The sequence below is a fragment of the Gossypium raimondii genome, chromosome 11 (genome assembly GCF_025698545.1).
Source record: "Gossypium raimondii isolate GPD5lz chromosome 11, ASM2569854v1, whole genome shotgun sequence".
Lineage (NCBI taxonomy): Eukaryota > Viridiplantae > Streptophyta > Magnoliopsida > Malvales > Malvaceae > Gossypium > Gossypium raimondii.
The window spans coordinates 59437720-59455305 of NC_068575.1; the positions used below are offsets into that span (position 1 = coordinate 59437720).

Sequence of the window (17586 nt, forward strand, 5' to 3'; positions counted from 1 at the left end):
CTCGTTTATGGAAGCATTTAAATTTAATTTTTTATTTAATTAGTATTTAAATTTAAATTTTGTCATCTACTATTAGAAAACAATAACATGAGAATAATAATAATTAATAGTATAGTCACATGTGATATCTTTATATCAAGGTACATGACAAGCATTCATGCAAGTGGTGGAACAAAAACGATAGTAGAAGTAGCTGTCAAATTTGGGCATGCGAAAAGAAGCCATTTATTAGCTGATAAACAACTTCAAAATGTGGACCAAGAATGATCCAAGTTACAAAGATGATGGTCTGGTTTTTGTCGTAATCTTTGAATTGCCATCTCAATCTGTTGTGCCCAAATGATTTCAACGATCCACTCACCACCACCACCACCACCATAAAAAAAGAGAGTGGAATTTGGCACTTCTTTTGCATTTTGAATATTCTAATGTTTCCATAATCTCATAATTCTGGATTTGTAGTTGGCTGTTATTGTTAGCCTATTTCTGGGACTTTTGTTCTGAATTTTAATAATTTTATATGGTTGGTAGAGAAAAACAAAGCAGCAGCACATTCTAATAATTATCTTCCCAAATTTGTCTTTTCCGCTTCATTAATAATTTACCTCCATTTATTAAACTATACGCATGTACCGCGTTCCCCTTTTTCTACAACATCCATCACATTCCCAGTTCCCACCCACAACCACGTTCTTCACGATGAAAACGAAATTTGAAATTAATAAAGTGGAGGGGCCAGATGTTAACAATTCATTTCTTGGGTACTACTGACATCAATAATACTAAGTTTTTTTATCTTCAAATCATAATATTGTAGTACCCGTGGCTATTTTGTCACTTCATATTTCAATTGAAAAAAGAATTAAACAAGTTACAAAATAGTGCTTTGTTTCACATCAAAATTCTACAAATGTTGAATCACACAGATTATTTGGTCTGCCATAAATTTTTTTTTATAATATAAGAAAATCATCTTAAACCCTTATATCGATCGAATATTCTTTTAAAAATTAAATTTGAATATGATTATTCGTGTAATTATTTTAATTCTTATTTTTCCGCTAAAACTAGAAAACTGTAATTAAAATATTTCAATTACCCGAGTTAGTAAATGACTTTCCAAATACTTCGTTACCAAGATGCTAAGGATTTTTTTTTTTTTAAATAGTTGGGATCCTCAAATATCAAATTAATTACCTTATTTAATCATTAGCATAACAGCATACAAATCAATGCTTTGTAAAGAAATATAATAAAATCGCCTCACTACTGCTATCTCGAAAAAAAAAAAGAAGGAAGAAAGAGGCATAGTTCGAAAGTCGAAACCGAGAAATTCCATCATCTTCTCTGCAGTAGTAATGGAAAAGCAAGAAGAAAGCAGGGAATGCGACAAGGGTTTCTCTTGCAGTTTCATGCTATTGAAACCCGAAGAAGTTAAATTCATTGATCTGTTTCGGATCTTGTTTTCAAGTAACTTGGAGGACCGGAAATTTGTGGATAGTTCGTCGGAAACTGAAGAGAGTTTCAGATACCGATGGCTGATATTCATCTCCATTCTGGCCCAGAAGATGCTCATGCTTACGTCCAAGCCAATGGCATGGATGGGATCCAAGATCGAGATGTTGCTAAATCTTCTCGCTATTAACAACTTCCTTGTGCTCCTACGAGGTATTCATCTTTCTTTCTCTGCTATCAACGCTCATAGAATTTGTTTTGCATATGATGTTCTTGATGATCCTTCACCAAAATTTTTTTCAAATAAAAAGTCGTCTCAGTACTACTTCATAGATCACTGCAACTGGTTTTCATCATTAAAATCTTGAGCATCAATTAATTATCAAACCACCAAATTAATTAAAAGACAATGAATTTTCATACTACTGTTGTCCCAAAAAAAGGATTTTCTTGGTATGAATTGTCTTGTTTTTTAAAATAATTATCACTTTACTTAATGTCGCGTTGATTAAGATATTTCGTTAATTTATTACGTGATGACTTTAGTTTCAGAGTTAATTGTATAATTCTTTTTATTATAAAGGAAGCTAATAGTAAAAACTTTTAATGTTTCCTTTAAACTTGGAAAGTGAACAGAACATTGCCTTTTACTTTTATTGGTTTGTGGGATTGATTCTTTTGTTGACTTACTGTGTGAGAAAACCAAAAGGAAAGCTAGTGGTACAATACATTATCAAAATTTGTAATGATAAGATTAAACTTTGTATATTAAATTAATTGGTAAATTGGACCTTTCATCTTTAATGTAATTCACATAGTACATCACGTGTATCTTATGTCAACATATAAAATTAATTTACTCATTTTTAAATAAAAAGATAAAATTCTAGAAAATAAAAACCCATAGATTCAATATATAAGCCATCATAAAGATACTTAATAAAAACTTTAACTGTTTTTTAATGATGCTTTTAATCTTCGTTATACTGGCAAAAAGTAATTCATATTAAAATGGGTTCATAAATTATCCGTAATATAATATGGGTGAAAAGTTTAATAATATATACTTATAAAATATAATATAAAATTTTAGTAGTTTTTATTAAATAAGGGACTTATTTGAATCGATTATTTAAGAAAAGTTATTTAAAGTAGTTAATTCTTTTTATAAAATAGTTATTTGTTAAATATAATGATAAGACACGAAGAGAATTTAAGACAATATTATTAGAAAAATTCCCATTATATTTTTTTATTTTTCTAAATTATGATAGGATATGGATGAAAGAATTTATAAAAATATATATATTTATTGATTAAATCATAGGTGAAATGATAAATCACTCGTACACAAACTAGGTTCATTTTAATTATTAATTATTAATTGTTTTATTTAAAAAATAATATAAGACAAAAATTTAAAAAAAAATCAAATTGATTATTATTATGGATATAAATTAAATAATAGTTTGGTCCACTATTATTTAAATCGATGAATGTGGGCCCATGTCGGTGGTGCACCAAAGCCTACCTACCCTGCTCCACTATTTTACTACGGTCACTTAGCAGCCTCCTTCCTTTTTTTCTTAATTAAAATTGAATATAGTAAAAGTCCTAGTTCAAGTCTCCTCATCTGCATCTTTTATCTTAAAAAAAATTTAATAGTAAAATATTTAAATTTAATTATAAAAAATATAAAATCAATCAAACATTTTTGTACCGCTTTATTTCTGGAGAAATTATTACATGGTCCCTTCCGATAATAAGTGTTTTTTACATGTCACTTCTTATTTCTAATTCGTCGCATGCATCTCTATCTTGCCTTCCTTCTCCCTCCGTCTTCCCTCTTCCTAACCACTAGAGAATCACAGAAGAAAACCCAGTACAGAAAGGATGAATCAAAAGAAAATAAGAAACGATAGAAAACCTAAAAAGTATGACTTAATGTTTTCTGATATCTTAATTCATGAACCTGCATTTTCTGGAATGAATTTTATGGTGGTTTGATTAGAAAGAGACCATGTTTGAAGGGATTTGGTGCGAAAATAAGATTGACATTTAAAAACATGCTTATGTAAAGATTGACTTGTGTGTCTAAGGCATTTTTGGGTGTATATATAAAAGAATATAATCTTCTGAAGATCCATCAAAACTTAAAAAAGAGTTCAACATACATATACTTATTTGGAACGATCATACCTGAGTACGTAACATAACAGTTCTGCATGTCGAACAATCAATAATGTAATCTTTTTTCCCCATTTCCATACAGGAAAGACTAAGAAGCCAGATAAAGATTCGGCAACATTCATCTCTTTCATCGGTAATATGGACAAGAGAATGAAGCTGGACAGTAAGATCAAACCCGAACATGGATGCCACTATTATTCGGCACTGTCGATGATGGCTTCCAAAGCATCGTATGAGAATCGAGCCTACATTGAAACTATTGTCAAGGATCATTGGAAGGTATATATGAAAGAACTGAGAGAAATTGTATTGAAATATGACAAATAATTAACTCCTTTTGTAATCTTTTTGGCAGATGGAGTACTTGGGGTTTTTTGATCACTGGAATGGTAAGACCCGATAATTTCTTCAAGCTTGTTAGACTTAAATCCGCAATGGGGATGCATCACCATTTGTTTGCGTGTGTTTGGTTTGGCAGATTACCAAGAAAAAGCCACGACGCAACTCTTCTTTATGCGTGATAAAAGTGAAAACCATGACACCATAGTTGTTGCCTTCAGAGGAACGGAGCCATTCGATGCAGATGCATGGTGTTCGGACTTCGATTTGTCTTGGTATGAGCTTCAAGGAATGGGGAAAATCCATGGCGGATTTATGAAAGCTCTAGGGTTACAAAAGAACGTAGGGTGGCCAATGGAATACAAAGCAAACGAAACCCGGAAAGAACCCTTAGCTTATTATTTCGTTAGAGACAAGTTAAAAGCACTCTTGAGCGAAAGTGAAAACACAAAGTATATATTGACAGGTCATAGTTTGGGCGGGGCATTAGCCATTCTTTTTCCTTCAATTTTGTTTCTCCATGAAGAGAAATTGTTGTTGCAGAGATTAGAAGGGGTTTATACATATGGCCAACCTAGAGTCGGGGACGAGAAGTTCGGGAAATACATGGAAAGCAAGTTGGAAGAACATAAAATACGTTATTTCAGAATTGTTTATTGCAATGATATGGTGCCGAGGTTGCCATACGATGACAAGGATCTTTTGTTCAAGCACTTTGGCACCTGCGTCTACTATAACAGGCACTATCAAGGAAAGGTAAGACATTGTCCCTTTCTATCTTTCATTTGATAAACAAAAAAAGGTTGCAAGTAATAAATGTGTAGTTTTTGTGGCAGGTTGTAGCAGAAATACCAAACAAGAACTATTTCTCACCGTTGTCGGCAATACCAATGATGATAAACGCCATTTGTGAGTTGATAAGAAGCTTCACTATATGTTATTCAAAAGGAGCGGAGTACAAAGAAGGTTGGTTTTTAAGAGTTTTTAGGATAATTGGATTGGTGATCCCTGGAGTTTCAGCTCATTCTACTCAAGATTATGTTAACTCTACTCGTCTTGGTTCCTCCGATGTTTTTCTTCCATCCGAGGAAACGATTCCATAATTCTAATCCTTTTACTTCCAACATGATTGAAAACATCAAAACTTCATATTTATGTCATTACGGAGCATAATATTGAGAATATATATATATAGTTAAGAGTATTTTTACACTAACTGCAGATAAACACGCCGTTCATACAAATTTATCTCACCCTAAATATATATATATATAGTGCAGTGTATTTAGCTTACTTTTTGTCTCACATTACGGTATCTAATCTCACCGTCACCGCTGTTTTTACATTAACCGCAGATAAACACGCCGTTCATCTAAACTTATCTTTAATTTTATGGCTCCCTCGGCCCAAAAGTATGAACCCAAAATTTAACATTTGTGGCTGGCAAAGATTTCAGAGGTGTAAAAAGCCCAAGTTGATTTGTATGATAAATTTTGTTTAGCTTGTCTCCCATGTGTTACATGAAATGGAGTGAAATGTGTTTCTCATGTAGTTGTAGAACCAGTGCTTTCCCAAATTGTCACTCTTGGGATATATATATTCATTTCAATCTTGTTATTCTTGACCAAACAAATTAAAACTTTATTATTAGAATCCGAATCTCCATTTGCTAAATGTAAAAGCAATCACCATGTCATGATCCTCCTCTTTTACTCAACTTCTTTTTTCTTGCTAAATGCTAACTCTCAATGATATGATTATACAAATCAATTAAGTTGTAGATTCAATTAGGTTGCAACTTCTATATAAGATTCAAAACATATAAAATGCTGCTTATTAAAGGTGATTGGATATTAACCCAAATGAAATAAATGATCTATGATTTAATTTATCAAACGTGACACATGCATTGATTAAGGAGCTAATTACACATTAGCAAATGCTGAAGAGCCTTTGGTTAAATATAGTTGAATGTTTCTACTTTATTTTACCCCATCTATAAATTCCTTATTCCTATGGTTTTCAATTCCTTTGATGAGTGAGAAAGCAAAGCATATATCCCGCAATGCAAATGTAAGTTTGCGACAATATTTAAGCAGCTGATAATAGGTTATGAAATTCACACCCAAATCAAACCAAAGCCTAGTATTCTCTTCTTCTTCTGTGTGTTTTTTGTCTGATTAATTAAAGCCATGGCTGTTAACAAATACCAAGCAGACCATTATTTAATGCTGAAACCAGATGAAGTGAGTATACGGAAGGTTGTTCGATTATTATGGAGCAAAAGAATGGAGGAAAACGATTACTTTTATATACGAGAAAGTGATGAAAAGGAAGATTTCATTGAAAAGGGACTTGCCATCGCCTCGCTCGCAGCTCAAAAGGGTCTGCTCCATGCTGCCAAACCCTTGAAATGCTTTGGACAAAAGCTGGAGATGTGGTTGAACCTCGTCTCCTTTAACACCAACATTTTCATGCTCTTCTTCAACACTCTGCGATGTTAGTCACTCCTTTCTTTCTTTTCTTTCATGTTACATTATCTTTTCGACAAAAATATTGATTTTATTCAATTTTTAAAAATTTATTTTAAAATTTTTATATTAGAATTTGAGTAAGATAAAATTATTTTAAACAAAATATATTATTAAATTTAAATTAATTTAAGGTTAGCAATTTACAAATATGAATAAATTGACCTATTTTTATTACAAAACTGTACTTAAGTAAACATGTATGATATACATACGTTAGCCCAACACTAACGCTTGCACCAAATTTTAATATGTATATGTTGAATATTTTTAGCCATAAATTTTGAGATGAGATTATTATGTTAAAATTCAATTTGCCAAAGTTTATTTGTAGCAATAGTTAGAACTCTTATTTGATACTTATATAATACGAATTCAAACCTTATTATCTCCCTTCCCCTTCTCAATTATGTAATGATAAAAAAACATTTCATTAACATATTAATTTGTAAGTATTTAGGTAAAGTGAAAATTCCAGAGCGTAAATCAGATGATTTTATGTCGTTCGCGGGGTATATAGACAAACGGGTTAAATTAGATGAGAAGATAGAACCTGGAAATGCGAGATATAATTCAGCACTGGCTATAATGGCGGCTAAACTAGCTTATGAGAATAAGGGCTTTATTAGGAACACAGTTGAACAACATTGGAAGGTAATTTTCCTTCCTGCCTCTTAATTATGGATGATATAACTTGTTTATCTCACTTTGAAGAGTGTACATGGTGCAGATGGAATTCATTGATATGGACACCGACTTTTGGAATGGTATCAAATTCCATTTCTATTTTTGTTTCTTTTGTATTAATTTCAAATTTATATACACAAAATTAATTATATTAAATTTGGACAGATTATTTAGAGAATTATCATACCCAAGGCTTCATGTCTTATGATGAAAGCGTGAATATGATAGTGGTATCTTTCAGAGGAACAGAAGCTTTCAACGCATACGATTGGTGTACGGATTTCGATATCTCCTGCTTTGAAAACCCGGAAATGGGGAAGATCCATGGCGGATTTATGAAAGCTTTAGGCTTAGTAATGGAACATGGTTGGCCACCTCATCTCCCTGCCGATAAACGAGACAAGAACTTGGCTTATTATGCCATAAGAGATAAGCTTAAAGAAAGGATAGATTTAAACAAAGAAACCAAGTTCATAGTGACCGGTCACAGTCTCGGCGGTGCATTGGCGGTATTGTTCCCTGCGATCTTGGCATTGCATGGAGAAACAAAGTTGCTGGAGAGATTGAAAGGGATTTACACGTTTGGACAACCCAGAGTTGGAGATGGCAAGTTTAAAAGTTTCATGGAAGAACAAGTGCTGGATAGACATGGCGTTAAATATTTGAGATTTGTTTACTGCAATGATTTGATTACCAGATTGCCTTTCGACGATCCTGTAACTTCCCTTTACACCCATTTTGGAACTTGCCTTTACTTCAACAGCTGCTATAAAGGACAGGTGAATGGTTTGAATTAAACACGCACAACAATGGTCGAAACTGAGATTGATTTTAACAATTAATTTATTTTTCACTTTGGGGTTTGCAGATACTGCCCGAAGAACCACACAAGAACTACTTTGAAACGTTTGGAGGAACTCGGAGGTTCTTGAATGCACTGTTTGAGTTAGTGAGGTGTCTTTATCTGCCATTGTTGAAAGGAGGAGATTACAGAGAAGGTTTAGCGATGATATTGATAGTTAGGTTTAGTGCACTGGCTTTTCCAGGGGCGGCGGATCATAATCCTTTGGATTATGTTAACGCAACTCGATTGGGATCCAAGGAAGTATTTCAAAGTGCTGAATCTTCCAAGAAATGGCTCAAAAATTCAGCAACTTCTGGTCGGGAGGTCCAAGATAAGATTAAATATTGTTGACAGTCCAATGTACACTATTTTAGGTGTCCACTACCGTACAAACTTTTATAGCGAGAACCGTGGAATTAAAAATAACCGGCACATCACATACGAAGTTTCATATTTGTTGATTTGTCCATGTCTACATAACTTTATTTAGCTGATGCAAATGTAATCTAATAAATTACACAAGTAATAAAGCTACCATTATTTAATAGAATAATATTTAGTATTGTGAAGTAAAATTTTTAGACTTCACAAGTAAACTTAAAGAGTTGATAATAGTCCTACAAAAATATAGTAAAATATTTAAAATAAACGACACATGACAATTTTCTAAAATTGTTTCTAGAATAAAAAGAATACAGTGTATGTGTACCAAATACTAACCCTTATTTAATTAAATAAATGTGCATACAAGCGATGTCATTATAACCACATATAACTTCACTCAATTAGATAAATAATTAATCAATTAATTGTACAATTCAATCCAAAATGTGTATATATAAGTAAAGTTATAATATTGAATGAGTTGATTGTTTACAAGGCACATTTCAGTCTTTCTCTTTTCTTTTTGCATTTTACAGAAAATAGGTCAAATATCACTTTTGCTCCTCTATTAGGCCTAAAATTAAGATTTAATCTTTATACTCAATTTCTACAATAATTTGGTCCTGTTTTTTTTTATAATGTTTAGTCCAAATAGTTAATATTGTTGGTTATTTTGATAAAAAATTTTACATGAAATTTTTTATCAAAATACTATTTTAACCAAAAAAACCACATCAACTATCAAAATGATTAACAATGCTAATTATTTGGACAAACTAATGACATGATTTTTGCCTTTTCAGTCGTAAGATAATGATAAAATTGTAGTTTTGATTTCTCTACTATACTTACATCTGTTATTTAAATTTTATATTTTATTTTTACATAATTTGGTCTTTCACTTTTACAATGGCATTGATTAGTCCAAATAATTTACACACTTATATGTGATAGTTATCTTATTATTTTATTATTATACCCTTTGTATGCTGACAGGTGCCCAAGAATAAAAAAAAGAAGTTATTTCTAGTTGAAAGGCTAATGGTGATTATTTTCAACTATTTATAAACGTCTTGAAAAAAAAGAGACTATGAACATGGCAAAATGGCATGACACTGTATTTTATCTATAGATTATATGGCAATGGCGAAGTTTCAATTTTGATTCCTATTCCATGTTCAAATTTAGATTTAATCTTTATATTTCAACTTCTTTGACATAAATTGGTATTTTATCTATAGATTATATAACAATGGTGAGTATTAAATGCCAACATGCATATCCGATATCACTTATGTTTGACTTTAAAAATTTAATTAATTAAATTTATTTAATTAAAACATCAATTAATTTACTTGGCTGGACATGCACGTTAGCATTTAAAACCTATTTTAACTGCCACATTTGGTTATCGTTTGGGAGTTAACAGATCTTAACGGTAGAGTAACAATTTTGTAACAAAACGATCACGTAAATAACTAAAACGTAAAATTTTAAACATAAATAAATACGGTATTGTTTTATAATATGTTTGTTAATAACTTTGGTAATAAAAATTCCGCGTATCACTGTTGTAAAACGTTTCCACCTTAAATTAGTCGAAAATTGACAAAACAGAGATATAAAAACAAAAAATAAAAAGCGGGAGAAAAAGTCAAATTGATGGGTGTCTTTAAAATTTTCCAACATTGATGCTCTCACGTTTATTTCCACAACTCTTTATGTCCCGTCCAATTCACGCTATATGTTAACACAAATTTATTTAATATTGATTGGAAACCACACCCAATATTTGTGTTACATTCTGGTGTGGTCTATCAACAAAGTCATCATAGCACACGTAACCTTTTTGTCTTTTATTTTTAAGAATTATTGAAAATTAATTTTAAGAATTAATACCTAGTTTATTATTTGAATTTGTTTAAAAATATTTAGTTGGTATATCAATTTATCATATATATTATTTTAATTTGTTCATGGTGTTAATTTTTTTTAATTATAAGAGGAGGGCAAAACCTTAATAGTAAAGCGACTCAAATCCAGGTCATATCTGGGGCAGTGAATACTCTGACCATTAGGCCAACACACGGGGTTCAATGGTGTTAAATTTTTAAGTGCTAACATGTAGTTTGTCCACTAAACTTATCCAAAATTACTTAGTTGATACTTAAATTTACGTCTACTATATGTCATACTGAGAGGTTGTGTCACTATAAAATTAGCCATCAATACCACATCAACACAAACTAATGATGTTAATGTGGAGGTACAATTTAAATCACGAAATACAATTTTAGGTATCAATTAGATAAAGAAAAATTCAAGTATTAACTAAAAATTTAGAAAAATTACATATTAACCCTAATTTTAAATTGTACTATATAAAATTTTAATTTGATAATTAAGAATAAATTTTTATTTTATTTTACAAATAGTGTATCGAATATTCTATCTCCTACAATAAGATTGTTTTAGCTAAACTTCTTTAGGACAACGAAGCGTGCAAAGATGGGTGGACTTGGAACTCACGTTCGAGCTCTAAACAAGATAATATAGCTTCTAATCAACACGTGTTAAGATCACGTTTGTTTCCAGGAGGATACTTGTGCAACAAGCCAACAGTTTAATTAATGGTTAAAATATGCCTATAATCCCTGCACTTTTTGAAAAATAGGAAGTTAGTCCCTGTACTTGTATTTCTAAAAATTTAGTTCATCTATTTTTCAGAATTTAGGCCTTACTGTTAATATTATTAAATTTTTGTTAAACAATGTGATTAATTAAAATATACTTTTTAATTATATAGCTACCAAAACAAGAAGTTTTTAATTTAAAAATGTCACAACAATGATTTAACAAAAAAAAAAAACTAACAGTGCTAACAATTATACTTGAATTTTAAAATCTAAAAATAAATGAGCTAAATTCCTAAAAATAAGTATATAGACTAAATTCTAATTTTCAAAAATATAGAAACTATAAACACATTTTTATCTTAATTAATTTGTTATTAATTAGTCAGATTCAACTCAAATATAGAGTTTGTGACTGATTGAGTTTAATTGTTGGATCAAACTATATTAACCATGAGCTAAACCAATAAAATATGGAAAAAAAAACAAATTATAAATATCTTAGGAAATAAAAATAAAATATCTTTTTATTTTTATTTTTATCTTTACCCATGTAGCATCCAGACAATATATAATATATATATACTAATTTGTTATCTCTGCTTCTTTTCAAGTAAACATATAATCATTTAAAATAATTTAAATAGACAATTTTTTTTAAATATCAATATTTTCTAATCAAATAACGAATGGTTGTGTTAAGTATAGATTATTTTAGATCAAATTATGGTTATAGTCTCTTTACTATGTTTACATTTAGGATTTAGCATCTATACATTAATCTAGTATTAATCTGGTTCCTTTACATAATATCATTAGTTAGTTGAAATAGTTAATACTTTTTTTTGGTTAAAATGTTAAGGTCAATTTTTTGGTGTAATCGAGTTGAGTTGAACCTGAATATTGCCAAGGTTGAGGTCGAATCAAAATTCGAAGCTCGATACTCGGCTCAAGTTCGATCGAACATCTATTTTTTAGCTCGAGCTCTGCTCAATAATTAAGCTTAGGGTTGATAATATGTTTCAAGCCAATAATGTAATTTAATAACATAAAAATATGAAAAGCTCAATAAGGCTGGCGAGCCGTTTGAAACAAATATTACCAAACTCGAATTCGGGTTGACCAACAGCTCGACAATTACCGAATTGAGTTTATTTTTCCAAGTCAAACTCGAGTAACTTGCAAGCACTAGTGTCTCATTTACACTCCTATTACAAAATCATGAAGAAATATATATATTTAGTATTAAAGTATGGTTTAAGAGAAATTAGTGAAATCATTTTAATCAAGATAGTTAAGGATGTTAATTATTTGGATTAGTTAATGTCATTGTAAAAGTAGAGGACCAAATTATGCTAAATTAAAATATAAAGACTAAGTCCTAAATGTAAGCATAATAGAGAGATGAAAACTACAATTTTACCATTCTCGTATAATGGCTAAAAAGTAAAGAAAAAATTCGTGTCATTGGTTTGCCAAAACAATTAACACTCTTAATAATTTTGATAGTTGACCTAGATTTTTTAAAATTCTTATTTCTACTTATCTTATTAATATAAATATTTTTTTGTTAGAATAGTATTTTTAAAAATTCAAATAAAAAATAATTAGAGTCAACAATATTAACTATTTAAATTAAGTGATAACATTATAAAATATAGAGATGAAGTTAGAAATTAAAATATAAATATTAAATCTAAAGTATAAAACTTAATAGAGGGACTGAAAATGAGATTTGACCGTGTTTCTATAATGAAAAAAAATTGATAGGGTTACGTGTCAACGTGAGAAGGCTGTATATGAGTGTGTGTTTCTAGAAAACAACAAAATGAGATACATTAGTCAAACTTAAATGAGCCAAAAATTTCTTTAGAAATGTAATAGAAGCTTCCTTTGAAGAAAAATGTGGGAGCATTTTTCACGTTAGAAAAGTATATCTCCCTCTCCCCCTCTTATCTCTATTTTCTTCAAGACAGCACAAAAGCATGTTGTTTTCTCCTTTCCCTTTCCTCTTTTTGTTCTTCTGAATTTTAAAACTCTAATTTCAGTGGAGAGGTCCTTTAAAGGCTTCCTTTTTCCCTTGGCTTTGCTTTCTTTAATTCTCAGGCGCCTACATCGAAATCTCTAGAAACCCAATCTCCATTAAGAACAAGTGATAATGGAGTTGTTGAGATTAAGAAAAACCAGAGAGCTCTTACTGTCAATCCTTTGAAACTGATGAAGCAAACACAGTGAGAGTGAGGACCTCCTTCATTTCCTCTCTGGGGATGGCAATTCTTAACCTCTCTTCTTCTCTTTAGTTGTTCTTATTCTTAATTCTAGGTTAGATTTTTGTTTTCTGTTTTCTTTTTACGTAATTTGCCGATAATCGGAATGACTCAAAGGTGTGTTCCGGCGCCTTTCTTGACGAAAACATACAAGCTGGTGGACGATCCCATCACCGACGATGTGATTTCCTGGAATGAAAACGGCACATCGTTTGTCGTCTGGAATATTGCTGATTTTGCTAAGGATTTGCTTCCCAAGTATTTCAAACACGACAACTTTTCTAGCTTCGTGCGTCAGCTCAACACTTACGTAACTTCTCTATTTCCTTACTTTATTCTAAACCCTTTACTAATTGCATTAAAAGTCTATATTCCATTATTTTGTTTTTAAAATAAAATATAGATAAACTTAATGTTAGTGACAGAATATTATCGCTTAAACTGTAAATGGTTGCTTTTCATCATATTCCTGAACTAATTAAATAAAGAATAAATTATTAAATAATCACTTTTGTTTACCTCGGGTTACATTTTAATGACTTATATATATTTAAAATCTTATATTTTAGTTATTTACGCTATCATGTTGTAACATTTTAGTTCTTGAGTTGTTAATTTTAGTTAACGGTGTAATGATAAGTGACGTGGCATGTTAAATCATCATTTCAAACAAAAATTTTACGTTTATTTATACAATTGGTCCCCATATTTTTTGTTTTAAGCAATTTAATTTTTTATGTTCTTTTAATTTTCCTTTTTTTTCATTCTCTTCTCTTCTCCTTCTATTTTCCCTATTATCTATCTCTTTTAACATTGTTTTCTATGTTTGCCATTTGTTAAAACTAGTTCCTATATTTTTTATTTTTTTGAATAATTTAATTTTTTCGAGTGAGGCAAACTTGTGGATTAGTTTTAACAAATGGAAAACATAGAAAAACCACATTAAAAGAAATGAAGAAAGGAGGAAAACAGAGGGAGAAGCAGAAGAGAATGGAAAATAAAGAAAGAAAGAAAAAGTTAAAAGAACATTAAAGAAAAAAACTAAATTGCTCAAAATGATAAAATATAGGGACCAATTATAGAATTTAACCTAAAATTTTTATTTGAAATTATGATTTAACGTGCGATGTCATGTCAGCTTACCATTACACGGTTAACGGTAGTTAATGACTTAATGATTAAAATATTACAACACGATAACAAGTGAGTAAAACGTAACATTTCAAACATAAATTACTAAAATATAACCTGAGTCAAACAAAAGTGACTATTATAATAATTTACCCAATAATACTTTATCCTTCTACTGCTTCTATTCAAAACACAATTATTTAGTTATTTTAAGGCAAGGGTTATAGTTTTCATTTTCTCCTTTCTCGATTAATGAAATTATAGATCCTTTGTCTTTCATAATATTGTTAAACGTACTACAACATACATTCAATTTTAATTTCTTTATTGAAAAATAGGTAAATTAATGGGTGAGAAAATAATCTCTCTATTAAATGTTTATTTTAGTGTTTTATACATAATATAATAGTAAATTCAATATTCAATATTTACCTATTTATTCAATTAAGTACTTTTAAAATTTTAAAATAAAAACAAATACTTTTTCTACTAACAAGCATCCATTTTAAAAAAAAAAAAACTGAAAGAAATATATTCTTTTAAATATTTATCGTTTTCCTTTGCAGGGATTTCGAAAGGTTGTCCAAGACAAATGGGAATTCGCAAACGAGAACTTCAAGCGAGGGCAAAAAGAGCTATTGTCCGAAATGCGCCGTCGGAAGGCAGTGACACCATCTCCGGCGAACGGTAAAACGCCTGCTGCTGTTCCTTCCTCCCCGACTAAGTCCGGAGAGGACCAAGGGTCCACTTCCACGTCATCACTGGACTCGAAGAATCCAGGATCAGTTGAAACGAAGCAGGAGACAATGAATGTATTCTCTAATTTATCAAACGAGAACGAAAAACTGAAAAAACATAACGAGTTGTTGAGCTCGGAGCTGGCGCAAGCGAAGAAGCAATGCGACGAGCTGGTGGCCTTCTTAACCGAACGTGTGAAGGTGAGTCCCGACCAATTCAATCGCATCATGCGGCAAGGAAGCTATGATTCCACCCGTGATGACGATGATCATGGCCGTAGGTACGGTGCTGGTGATCCTGATGACCACGATCACGATGATGACGACGAAAATGGTAGCCAAGATTGGAACGGAAGTTTGAAACTGTTTGGGGTTTGGTTGAAAGGCGCGGGAAAAAAGAGGTTGCCGAAGGAGAAGAAAATTGTGTACGGTGAGCCATATGCTAAGCAGATGAAGACCGTAGATTTTAACCACGCGGGAATGAGAATGAAAAGCGGCAAAGTTTGCAACTGACCAATCAAAGGTGGACACAAATAAGTCAGGTTATATTCTTGTAATTTTAAAATTAAAAGAAGAAGAGATGTGGGAGGTAAAATATAAAGGCATCGTTGGCTTCCTTTTTCCGCTCTAAAGAAAATAATTATTATCATCGTTGTTTTTTTAAGTCAAAAAACATTGACTCTATTAACTAAATTAAACTTTAAAAATAACATATAATTAAAATATCGTCCTTTGTGTGTAAGCTTGTATGCATCTAAAACACATGTTACAGCCAATTAATTATACTATATTTGAATAAAAGGACATTTTAAGATTTTATCACTTTACCAAATAATATTATTTCTTATAGAATTGCATTTACTTTTGTAAATACTGCTTGAATTGAGGAAAATAAATCGCGTGTGAATATGTGATTATCAATTTCATCAAATTTACCAACTATTTATGAGAATTTTGCTATAGATATATACACGTATCAATTTTAATGTTGTTATTCAATTTCAACTAAATTGATCAAAATAAGATAATACTAATAATTAGAATGATTATATTTATGTTTATTATCTATCTATGTTAATATAAAATTTTCAATGAATTACTGTCACGATATGAACTCAATTAAAAAATTAAAAATCATTTAAAGAATAAAAGATTTTGTTTTAGGCATTTGAAATAAAACATTTGTAATTTAAGCACTGTTTTACATAATTCGGTTATTTTGGCCACTCACATAAAAATCACAAACCGTGACAATTAAAAAATTAGTATAATAGTAAATTTAGTCCTCAACTTTTATATATTATATTAATTTAGTCATAATTTTAAAAAATTAACCCTCAGAATTTAAAATGACCACCCTAATTTTTAAAAAATCAAAGAAATGTATAAAAATATATAAATATTTTTTTAAAAATATAATAATAAATTTAAATTTTATATTAATATTAAATATAAAAAACCCTTCCCACCCCACGTCCCTCTCCTCCGACCCTCGCTCTCCCCATTGGCTGAGCAACGAGACGCATGGCGAATTCTGTCTGGAACATAATAGTGCACACCTAAAAGCAGACTGATAAAATAGTAAGTTGAATGTAAGAGGAAAAGATATTTGATACGGAATATTCACCACATATCTCAAATTAGGGCAAATTCGTCTTCACCACATCTCCTTGAATAACCTCAACTAAAATCAACATTTTAGACAACATTGTCAAATCCCCAATTCTAGAACATTCAAATTTTTTAGGTAATTGGCTATTAAAGCTCCTAAAGTTGAGAATTTGATCCATTTAAGCGATGAGAGAAAGGGGTGCCTTGAAAATCACGTTGAAGCTTGAGGACCATACAAGGATCGAGTTTGACGACAATGGCCAAGGAGGGGAGAGGTCCGGTGAAGGAGAGGGAGACGGACGAGGTGAGGAGGGGAGGGTTTTTGTTTGATTTAATATTAATATAAAATTTAAATTTATTATTATATTTTTTGAAAAATATTTATGTATTTTTGTATATTTTTAAATTTTTTAAAATCATGATCAAATTGAGATATTTATAAAACTTGAGGGTTAAATTTTTTTAAATTATGACTAAATTAATATAATATGTAAAATATGAGAGTTGTTTGTGCCTAAAATGAAAATAATTTATAATTGAGTCACTATATGGAGTTTACCCAATACATAATCATAAATGATAGTAGAAAATCTTGGTAAGTTTTTGAAAGAAGGTAAGAATAATAGAGCCCATAAGATGGGCCCGAAGCCCATTTTTAGCAAAACTCAAAAGAGTTGCCTGAAAGGGCATTGGGTTCCAAAACTATCCGACTTATATTATTATTTAAAATTGGTTGCAAATGAAGTTGACATTAATTTAAGACTGATAGTAATATAA

At 30.5% G+C, this 17586-nt stretch overlaps 3 protein-coding genes across 3 annotated transcripts; all 3 read left to right on the forward strand.

Moving 5' to 3' along the window:
- Window positions 1-1213: 1213 nt before the first annotated feature.
- LOC105802218 (triacylglycerol lipase OBL1) lies at window positions 1214-5200 on the forward strand. The gene is made up of 5 exons (XM_012633723.2): window positions 1214-1668; window positions 3728-3924; window positions 4001-4034; window positions 4124-4740; window positions 4821-5200. Exons 1-5 carry the CDS (start codon window positions 1359-1361, stop codon window positions 5085-5087), a joined length of 1425 nt encoding a protein of 474 aa, XP_012489177.1. The 5' UTR covers window positions 1214-1358; the 3' UTR covers window positions 5088-5200.
- Window positions 5201-6118: 918 nt separating this feature from the next.
- LOC105802217 (triacylglycerol lipase OBL1) lies at window positions 6119-8599 on the forward strand. The gene is made up of 5 exons (XM_012633722.2): window positions 6119-6483; window positions 6976-7169; window positions 7246-7282; window positions 7368-7981; window positions 8071-8599. The coding sequence occupies exons 1-5, from the start codon at window positions 6177-6179 to the stop codon at window positions 8395-8397; spliced, it is 1479 nt and encodes a 492-aa protein (XP_012489176.1). The 5' UTR covers window positions 6119-6176; the 3' UTR covers window positions 8398-8599.
- Window positions 8600-13020: 4421 nt separating this feature from the next.
- On the forward strand, window positions 13021-16033 carry LOC105802216 (heat shock factor protein HSF24). Its single transcript, XM_012633720.2, has 2 exons — window positions 13021-13640; window positions 15028-16033. The coding sequence occupies exons 1-2, from the start codon at window positions 13437-13439 to the stop codon at window positions 15709-15711; spliced, it is 888 nt and encodes a 295-aa protein (XP_012489174.1). The 5' UTR covers window positions 13021-13436; the 3' UTR covers window positions 15712-16033.
- Window positions 16034-17586: the final 1553 nt, after the last annotated feature.

Bases quoted from the DNA above. Each gene is read 5' to 3' on its own strand.
- LOC105802218 (XM_012633723.2), top strand. From the start codon at position 1,359: ATGGAAAAGCAAGAAGAAAGCAGGGAATGCGACAAGGGTTTCTCTTGC. The intron at 4,035-4,123 runs GTAAGACCCGAT...TTGGTTTGGCAG, and splicing joins GTTTTTTGATCACTGGAATG to ATTACCAAGAAAAAGCCACG. The intron at 4,741-4,820 runs GTAAGACATTGT...TTTTTGTGGCAG, and splicing joins ACAGGCACTATCAAGGAAAG to GTTGTAGCAGAAATACCAAA.
- LOC105802217 (XM_012633722.2), top strand. From the start codon at position 6,177: ATGGCTGTTAACAAATACCAAGCAGACCATTATTTAATGCTGAAACCA. The intron at 6,484-6,975 runs GTTAGTCACTCC...GTAAGTATTTAG, and splicing joins CTTCTTCAACACTCTGCGAT to GTAAAGTGAAAATTCCAGAG. The intron at 7,283-7,367 runs GTATCAAATTCC...AAATTTGGACAG, and splicing joins GGACACCGACTTTTGGAATG to ATTATTTAGAGAATTATCAT.
- LOC105802216 (XM_012633720.2), top strand. From the start codon at position 13,437: ATGACTCAAAGGTGTGTTCCGGCGCCTTTCTTGACGAAAACATACAAG. The intron at 13,641-15,027 runs GTAACTTCTCTA...TTTCCTTTGCAG, and splicing joins TGCGTCAGCTCAACACTTAC to GGATTTCGAAAGGTTGTCCA.